This window comes from Medicago sativa, chromosome 2 (genome assembly GCF_051527215.1).
Source record: "Medicago sativa cultivar Bolivia chromosome 2, Bolivia_mono, whole genome shotgun sequence".
Taxonomy (NCBI): domain Eukaryota; kingdom Viridiplantae; phylum Streptophyta; class Magnoliopsida; order Fabales; family Fabaceae; genus Medicago; species Medicago sativa.
In genome coordinates this window covers 7940620-7950922 of record NC_140750.1, presented here as the reverse complement: position 1 = coordinate 7950922, position 10303 = coordinate 7940620, and the positions used below count along the sequence as shown (strand labels likewise).

Genomic DNA, 10303 nt, shown 5'->3' with positions numbered 1-10303 from the left:
CAATAGAGTAGGGATAGGTATATGTATTCAAGATGAGGAAGGGTGTTATGTGCTATCTAAAATTCTATGGATTACACCCTTATGCTCAGTGGAAGTTGGCGAAGCTTTGGGGTTATATCACACTATTGTGTGGATTAATGAGTTACAATTAGGGAATGCCGATGTTGAAGTGAACTCAAAGAAAGTCGCTGATTATTATGCAAGGGAGTAGAGGTGATTTTACACAATAAAATATGCAATGTAAATGGTTACTGTCGTTGTGATTAATGTATTCCACAACTACTACTTAATTTATCGTAAACAATCGACTTCATACCAAATTTATAAAGAACATTGTACATAATAAGGTCTGAATGTGGACTAAATTAACAATATCTAGTACAATTAATATTTTGTTAAATCAAGAAATAAATCAATTTTGGATACTTCCAAACAGGGATGGATTTGCATTTTTGTTTTTTTTTTTACACTGTAGTAAGAGAGTTGTAATTTTTTTTTAACGAAACAACAAGACTTTGATTTGTGACCTGTAAAACAGTTACTGAGGTGACTTCCTCACTAATAATGTTGCAACTTGCAACTATCAAAGACAAAAACAGTTAAAAGAGAAAAGAAGGGATATTCAACCCTCCTCATTCATTTTTTTTTTAAAAAAATATTTTACATAAAATGCATGTTTTCTATTAGTTTTCTGATTTCAGACACATAAAAATGATTTTGAGGTATTTGAATGTTATCAAGTAAAAATACTTTTGTTGTAGAATCGATTCTAGCTTGAAGTTGAAGATATTATCTTTTTAACCTCAAACTTTACAGTTTTTTAAAATCGGTGTCATGATGGTGACTCGAAACATATGGTTAAGGTTTTAAATTTGAACTTAATCGATGGTGGATGCATTCTACTACATAGTTGACAGACATCTTTGGTTTGAGTTTTATGTATTATTCATACTAGTGCTTAGTGTGTTTAGTTTGACTTTGGTGTTGAGTATTTGTATTGAGACTTGTTTTCGTAATTTTTATCTTCGACACATCTTAGGCTTTGGATGGTTATCATTACATACATTCTTCGTCTTTTCAAAACAAAGACTCAAATTTATTTTTCACCTAATTTTTATGTGAATGTATCAAAACACAAGTAACTTTTATATTCAACTAATTTTTAACTAAATAATTAATTCAAAATTGAGTAACGACGGACGGATGACACCGCCATCGTATCGGAGCACCGCACCATCATCGTTTCTCACATACTTTTATACATTCAACCTCATTTCCTATACTGAATTAAGCATTGGAGTGCTAACGTGTCTTCAGGCACCCTTCGTTCCACCGTAAGGACCACACTGCCACCGTGCCGGAACACCGCACCGTCACCTTTGCATTCTTCTGTCGTTGCCGAACAGATCAAAAATTAATATTTAATTTGTCACGATAGAATCAAACACACTAATTTATATTTTCCAATTGCCAAACCTTTTTTGGGATTAGATCAGGGTTAACAGTGAAATTCTCATAACAAGTAAACAATGAGGATCGGTTTGGAATATATATAATATAAAAATTACCATGATAGGTAAATTGTCAAAATCAAACTATAGATTACCATGCATTATGCAGTAAAAGTTTAGATGGTATACATGCCAAAATGGAATGCACATTTTGTTGGATTGCCGGTCATTTAAAATCATGCTAAAGAGAAAGGCTTCAATGTTAGTATTTATTTATTAATTAATGGTAGGTATGAATTTCAAGTTCCAAAAAATATAAAGACTGAATTATAGATAGCATAGACATGAGGCAGAAATTCTTACACGTACGGTATCAAACAACTAGTTTTGCCATATTATGTTGCTAGGGACAAAGCCTCTGCTTTCAGCATGATTCAATCAGATGGTACTATTTGCAACAAGGAAATTTTAATGCCATCAACTTTTTAACAGTAGTATATATAATTCCATGCAACCATACTCTGGAACTGGTACTGTAACTTGAGACTGTTTACTTGGCTTTATACAACCATTATTAATTAGTTATTTTGGCATTGTGTAGCTATTATATAAAATGCTTAACATGAAAGAATTTATGCATGGGCGACGTGTACTTCTTGTATCCCTAAGAGAATAGGATGCAGAATCTAGCAATGTTTGTCTATGATTTGTAGTGATTCCTATTTTTGTTTTTGTTTTGTTGTAGTATCTCTCCCCTTTGTAGTTGCTTTTGTGAGTTGTAATAATTAGGTTGGAATTCTCATTTTATTTGTTAAGTCAGACGCATCTATATATCAAATTGAGAACTTGAGCAATGCCCATTATCACGCTTAGTGTGGGTCTTAGGTCTAACTCTCACATTGCAATGCTTAACCCAACTTTGTTACCATGTTAAATGAGTTTGAATATCATTTTAAAAGCTAGCTCAAAAGATAACGGTGTCCAAACACATTTATTGTTAGAATAATAACCACTAATAAAAAATTAAAGAAACTACAAACTACAAATATTATGGTCCAGATTACAACAATACCCGTAAATCGCATCGCATGGGCTATCACTCCTCGCACCCGAATCACCCCTCCACAACAAACAATTAAGTCTAACTCACATTTGAGCCAAACCAGTGGCGAAGAGAGCTTCCCAATGAAGTTCGGCTCCCTCCCCCCTTTCTATGTCTAATGGTGTCAGTGTAGGTGTGCTAGAATCACGCTGACTCATCGTGATTTTACACAAACTACAAAAATTATGTGTAACTTTTAGAAAATCGTGGTGCATCACTGTAATTCTGGCACATCCATCGTGATATTGAACATAGATTAAGTTGTTTTTCTCTAGAATAATTTAACATCATATGTATACTCATCAAATAACATATAATTCAATGAGTATCGTATGATTTTACGTAGAAGAAACTAACATAGAATTCATGATTTTACTATATATATAGGGGGCTGTTAACTTGCACCCACCTAAAAACACTAAGGTGCAAGTTAAAAAAATAATACAACCGTCAAAAGACGTTAAAAAAATAATACATTAATCATAGTATTAATTAGCAAATGGTGTATTTAATTAAATATTTTGTTGCACCAAAGAACATTTAAAAAATTCAATGTTCGCCGCAAAACACATAACAGATCCGACTATTACGGTGGTATTGTTTTTTGTTCTGAATTTTTTTTTTTGGAATTGACAGCACTGCCCTTTAATTACAAGTTATCTAAGATAATGAAAATTGGGTTTTTTAGTAAAAGACTAGTAGGTGTAGCTTGTTAACTTGCACCTTAGTGTTTTTGGGTGGGTGCAAGTTAACAGCCCCCATATATATATATATATATATATATATATATATATATATATATATATATATATATATATATATATATATATATATATATATATATATATATATATATATTATACAGTCATATATTAAATTCAATATCACCTTTTTTTAAAAAAATAAAACAAGAGTATGCTACGCAAAAATTTAAGTTTTCTTTTTGGAGCTACACAAAAAAAAAACGTTAAAAGCAAGTGCAGTGTTTTATTTTTATTTTTTATGAAATAAAAAGGGGCAACTTTTTAACAATAAAAAAGGACTGGTGTATAGAAAAATCGGATTTGGATTCTCTTCTACCATTTCTCTGAGTGCTGCACTAATCTCAACCATTCAGCCCACATGTTTTTTCTCTCTCTCATTTGTTTTGTTTTGTTTTTTCCTTTGTAAGTCAATCAACCATTGGATTAGGAAAATGAAGGATGACTGAACAAAAAGGACGAGAGGATCCAATTTCAGAAAGAGCAATGCTAAAATCTTAGAGCGGAAGAATTTTTTAAAACAGTGAAAAGGGCCACGTGACACGTGTATGCTGAAGGAAATTTTGTTGGTACAATATTTTCTCTACGGTTTTTTTTTAGTACAAATATTTTCTCAAGGTTTTATATATCAACAATTTGATTCTTGTGTGGCCTTTATTTTCAACCAAAATTTGGGGTCTAAAACAAACAAGTGTTTGAGCTGCCTACTTTTGGACTGACCGTGTTATGGAATCATGCGTTAGAAATAAGACATCCATATCCTAATTTACTAGTATTGTATTTTTCATACTTGCATGACAATGTTGTTTAATATATAGGTTTTAGTTGTTTAGATATCATGATTGCACAATCTTAATCCTAGTTTTAATTTAGCAAATTGGCTCCTAATATTTAACAATGGATTGGTTAACAAATAGATAGACCTGATTGTAAAAATTGAGATATCTTGAACTCTAATCCGCACAATTTAATCGTGTAAACTAAAATTAGACTATCGTTGTATGTGACAAACTAAAAGTGGAGTTCAGTTTAGTGCACACAGAGCTGATACTAATGTATGTACTATGTAGTATACGTACAGTAAGTATCAAATGCAGGAAGCTTTTTTCTTCTTAAGGCTGCAGTATATTTCAGAATGGAGAAATAGTACCTTGTTTGCCCTGACACCACATTAACTAATTTGAAAATTATAAAGTTTATATAGAAAATTTAGTCATTGCTCTTACAAAAACAAAAAGTCATTTAATCTCTTTTACTTCTATTCTGTAATATCTTCCCAATACATCCAAACATGATGATGTGCATAGTAGAGCATGCATTAACTCTTGTTTGCTAATATTAATCATTAACTAGATTCTTTACTTTCTTCCTACGTGTCTCTTTTTATATCATTGTTTCCGATTTTCCTACATAACCTACTTCAAAAACAGCACTAGCTTCTGTTTGAGTTCAATGCTGGGTAGGCTTACAAAAGGAGTCGAATCGGATATCCGTCTGAGTTTGCCCCGACTTTATTAGAAAAAAAATTATCTTTAACCGAGTGTAAGTTCGAGTTCGGATATTGAATGTCGGGGAAAGGAAAAAAATTTGGTACTTGTCCTCAGTCCCAAACCTGATTAACTAGTAAATAATTTTTTCTTCCTTTTTTATAGATGTGGATGAGTATCCACTTTTCAATCTAGAAAGCGATAGGGGTAGGGTTGGATTAGTCGAAGATATGACTTATGAGAGACAAAATCCACCCCTGACCCGTTGCCATAGCTATTGACTTATAGCCGATAGCGTGGAATATTGACTATAGGTAACTTTGATTTGATTGTAGCAATAAAGTATATCATATATAAATTAAATATATAAGCATGCACAAAATAATTATTGCTAGTAGTTAACTAGAGGCTAGAAACATGAAATATGACAAAATCTATGCTGATCAACACTAAAATAGCTAAATAAGTGGATAAATTACTCAAGAGTTTCAAGTTATAAATTAAAGCATAACAAAAACACCAAATACTTGCGAAATTACAATAAATAAACTATTTACATTTCTGGTTAAGCCAGTTAGTTAACTACTCTAATTGGTAATTATCATTCATAGAAACCGCATTGCATTTCTGATCTAACACCTAAACCATATTGACTCATATCAAACCATACCTGCCTAAATACTTTGATTATGAGATCATGATATTCATCAGCATTCAAAGTCAAATAACATGCCAACAACTCTTCCATTTCTTCTGCCTTACTAATCTGTTTCTCTTCAATCATTTCAATCATTGAATCTCTAAAATCCTGCTTTGGATTTGATGAACATTTAATCACAGCAAAACTATCTAATTCTGGTTTAGTACTAATAATTTCCTCCACAATTTCTTTCTTCATCTTTTGTTTTGCTTTGTTCCTCATTTCTTCTAATGCTTTTATTCTGCATATTTCAACCTTTGAAACCAATCTTGGTGAATATATTTTCACCCTTGAAACTTTCTTTGGTTTCCTCCTTTGTTTTTCTTGAGTCTTTACCTTCAACTCTTCATGTTTTTTCAAACTATGCTTCTCATAACTTTGTTTCTTCTGAGATGATGCAATTTCACTTTTCTCAAAACGAATATTTCTTAAGCTAGAAGAATTCTTCGTCAAATCTGCATTAGAAGAAGCAAAAGAATGTGTTGTTCTTGGTGTACAAATTGTTCTTGGAGATTCATATTCAAATTTAACATCTTCTACTTCTTTTGCTTCTCTTTCTAATTTCAATAATTGTTCTTCCAAAACCTGTTGTGCTTTCCTCTCAAATCTTCTCCTTATATTTTCATATTCCTTTTCTCTATCATATTCATACTCATCAATCTTCATCAAACCCTTCTTATCATTCACCGTTTTTCTTTGATCTTCTAAGCCAATAATATCCTCCTCTTTTAACTTGACTATACCTTGTTTTCTTCCACTTTTGTTACCATATTTTCCACCAATATCAAAACATGAAGGTGGAGAATTCTTCTTTTCTTTCTGTTTCAATATTTTTGCATGATTTGAATCTGAATTGATTCTCATATGTTTCAACTTAGAAAGCCAAGAAAAAGGACCAGAAGAAGTAGAAGAAGAAGATGATGATGCTGATGAAGAAGAAGGTTTTTTTGCACCCCACTTCATCATTATTTTGTTGTTTGTAAAATGTGATAACTGATGATGTTTTGTAAATGTTAGATTTGGCTAAGGTTGTTTTTGTTTAGTTACTAGATTGTGTAAAGAAAGGGGAACAGTGATGCGGTGAGTTGTGAAAGACGGTTAGAAATGTTAAATAGGAACGTGGGTTTCCTATTGTTTTTTGTCTTTGATATGAGTTTTCTCTTTTTAAAAGAAAAACCCGCCACAAATCTTGTGACCAATTAATCACTTTTTCTTGCTTTTTACAGTTTCTACTCAGAGAAAGTTCTGTACTAAATGTCAATGAATGATCCCTTTTTTTAGGTCCACGTAGTAGTAGTGGTTGGTTACATCTATCCAACTTATTACTTTATTATATTTTTTGAACTTAATTAACTTACATAGACTTGGTCGTATATGAGAGAAAATGAAACGGAAATATTATGAACCAATTGATGAACTATACCAGTGCAATTGTGCAATTTAATTAACAAGCTAACTTCAACTTTAATACTATTGACTTTGAGATGAAAGTTATAGTTTATGTTATTAGTTTGATAGATTAGATGGATTATTTTTTAGGTTTTTTAAAACTCGACATCCGGCTCAATGACGACTAATTTGAGGAACCGTTCACTTGTAAAGGGTCCGTTTAAAGTCACTTGTAATTGGCATCATTGAAAATATGAGATCTTACGATGAGCACACTCCAATGTTTCAAGCCAATACTTGCACTTAATCCAAGTAGGTTAGATTAGATGAATTATTGTGTCAATTTTCTTTGGGTATTAACTTTGGTGATAAAGAGGACAACAGTGGACAAATAATTTATAGGGGTTTTCCTTTGGATTTTATAATGGTTTCTAGGAGACATTTTAGCCTGTACTATTCCCATCCAGAAACGTCTATATTCCAACATTTGTTTTTTTATTGTTGTTTTTTTGGTTTGAAAATTGCTCGTCTCTCATCAAAAATCGCTCACTCTCAACCAAACTTCCTAAAATATTTACGGTGACTTAAGTCACGCAGGTGTCATAAGTCACGCAGAAAAATTAACAGCACAAATTGAATTCTTTCCCCTCCATTGTTGCATGAACTCTTCCCCCTCTCCACTCTTCTCTCATAACATGAACTCTCCCCCCTTCATCTAATCATTCATGACGGCGCTAATAAAGTTGTTGATATGCTATCTGCTTAGGGGCACCAAATCGCGCTCTTGTTGGAATGTTTTTTATGTTTCTTTTCCTCTTTTAGTTTCCGTGTTTATGGATGATTATAGGGGTTGTTCTTCCCCTGGTTAGCTTGTTTATTTTAATTTCTTCTTGACCGAAAAAACAATCGAAGTACAATAATATCCAAATCACTACAACATTTTGAGTCTACAACAACGCCTGACTTTGCAAAGGTAAAAAAAACTGTTCTTGTAGAGGGTCATATTCAACGTTTTACGTATTTTGTTGTGGTAGGGTATGTACCCGTAATAAAAATTATGCTAAGGCTTAAAAGCATATTGTCGTATATACCAAATAGAACGGTAGTTTGTCAAATTTTTTGGCAATGCTAAACAAACGTTTTGATATAATTTTTTATTTTTTTATATGAATAATTTGAAATTATTTATTAAATAAAATAAAATATATAATTAAGTGTGTTAAACTAACACAAAATTTCTCATTATCGTGTTCAATAAAATTAAAACTCCTCTTTGACGAAATATCAAAATCAAAATCAAACTCATTCTCCTCTCTTCTGTTCTCGAAATCACGAAAGCCAAACCCCCAAAATATCGTTTATCTGAGAAACTCAGAATCCCTAAATTATTCATCACTCTCAGTTGATAAATCCCAAGAGACTCACAAAATTATTTATCGGTTGGCTTCATCCTTAAATCGCTAATTTCTTTATCTATTCCATCCTCCCACTTTTGTGTCGATATTCGAGACTTACGATAGGCGGCGGCGTTTGCAGCGATTGACTGACGAAGGTTTTTCTGCGATTCACTAAGGTACATGGTTTGTTGCTATCTCATTTCTGGTCGTATGTTGTTCACTGTTGAGAATCATGGAATAATAGGGAGAAAAATCATATATGTAAGCAAGATAGCAAGCATAAGAGTACTCATGTGGGAGATACTCATAGAAACTCATTGTAGAAATGAATATATTGAAAAAAGATGATGAATGAGTACAATAGTGTTCCTATATATAAAGATTAGTTTGAGTAACTAACTCTAACTAACTTCTAACCAAGCTACTAACTCTAGTTTACTTATCAACTAACTATAGTTGATTACTAACTCTAGTCTAACTACCTTAACTAACTACACATAACTTCCAACTATTTTAACAGCCTCCTTCAAACTCAAAATGGAGAAATTCACCAATTTGAGTTTGGAATACAATGAAAGTACAATTGAAATTTTTATACTATAAGAACTAAGTAAAACAAGGAGTGTAAACTAGTAAAATCAGAAAATGATAATGAAATCCAACATAACTAAGAAAGCCCATCTTGATTCCCAATATGTGAGAAAGCCAGAACCGTCTTGCAAGAAATAGCATGCTTTCACAAAAGGAAATCTGCACCACTGAACCAAAAGAAGCTTGTGCAAAAAGAACTTGATTTCCCCAAAACAGCTTTTCCAAAAGCGCATTTGCAAAACAGCTTTTTGAAAACGCGTTTTTGTGATTCGACACTGTAATTCAGGAACGGAAAAACAATAATTCTCTAAACCCAGTTCTGTAAAGAAACCAAAACAGATCAGAAATTGCTTCTCCAAAAAACCACTTTTGCAACACATTATTCTGCAGGGAAGAACAGAAACAGGGCTCGATGTTGCAAGCCTATGCTATGCAGAATAATTTGTAGCAGGAATTGATTTTCCCAAACGCACTTCACCTAACGCACTTTGTGATTCTTTCAAACGGACAATCGAAAACAGTTTGAACCAAAATCGTTTTTCGCTGCGAACTACGAAACGCTAGAATATTGCAATGACGCGTAGCATAACGAACCAAAAGTGTTTCTTGGCATGACAGTGACTTTGGAAAGTTGTGAAGAGAAGGTTTCACCGGAATCAGGATATGCCTCCCTCGATCCCAAGGTATCCACCACAAACGGAATTGGATTCGTCGGAGAACTGTGTAAATGGAGAACAGAAAACACGAACCAACTCTTTCGCCGGAATCGAAATTGATGATTGATTCGTCTTGTAACTGGAGAAATCGAAGTTGTTTGTTGATGGCAAAAACAGGATGTTCATATTGCTTTCCGACGAACGACCACGAAGCAAAAAGCTTCACGGCGGCGATGCCGTAAACAACGTTACACAATCTCACCGAAAAAATTATGACGAGAACTTCCAGCGGTTCAGAGTTGACGAAATCAGCATTGCGAGTCTTCAATTCAGATTCAGGAACATTATGTTCCTCATCATCTTGTGGAGTAGCAAATACTGAATCATCATCATCGATGATACTCTTGCAAAAATCAGTGAGAACACATGAAATCTCCCCAATCTTGATGGATAATCCATCAAATTTTGGTTCGATTGAAGGACTTGAAATTGGAATAATTGGAGAATCAAAACTACCAAAAATGATTTGATTGTGCGAAGCGGAAGATTCTAGAAGTTGTGCAGAAGCTCTAACCACTTCATCAACACCGGATTCTTCATCTTCATCGTATGCTGAATCGGAAGCGGAAGCATCATCATCATCTTCCTCCCTTGGGTATCGCTCTGATACCATGTTGAGAATCATGGAATCATAGGGAGAAAAATCATAGATGTAAGCAAGATAGCAAGCATAAGAGTACTCATGTGGGAGATACTCATAGAAACTCAT

At 33.1% G+C, this 10303-nt stretch overlaps 2 protein-coding genes across 2 annotated transcripts; both read right to left on the bottom strand.

Moving 5' to 3' along the window:
- Window positions 1-5256: 5256 nt before the first annotated feature.
- LOC146944164 (uncharacterized) lies at window positions 5257-6750 on the bottom strand. Its single transcript, XM_085742563.1, has one exon. It carries the CDS (start codon window positions 6465-6467, stop codon window positions 5403-5405), a length of 1065 nt encoding a protein of 354 aa, XP_085598689.1. The 5' UTR covers window positions 6468-6750; the 3' UTR covers window positions 5257-5402.
- A 2602-nt stretch (window positions 6751-9352) lies between these two features.
- LOC146944163 (uncharacterized) lies at window positions 9353-10303 on the bottom strand. The gene has a single exon (XM_085747917.1). The coding sequence runs from the start codon at window positions 10301-10303 to the stop codon at window positions 9353-9355; it is 951 nt and encodes a 316-aa protein (XP_085604043.1).

Bases quoted from the DNA above. Each gene is read 5' to 3' on its own strand.
- LOC146944164 (XM_085742563.1), bottom strand. From the start codon at position 6,467: ATGATGAAGTGGGGTGCAAAAAAACCTTCTTCTTCATCAGCATCATCA.
- LOC146944163 (XM_085747917.1), bottom strand. From the start codon at position 10,303: ATGAGTTTCTATGAGTATCTCCCACATGAGTACTCTTATGCTTGCTAT.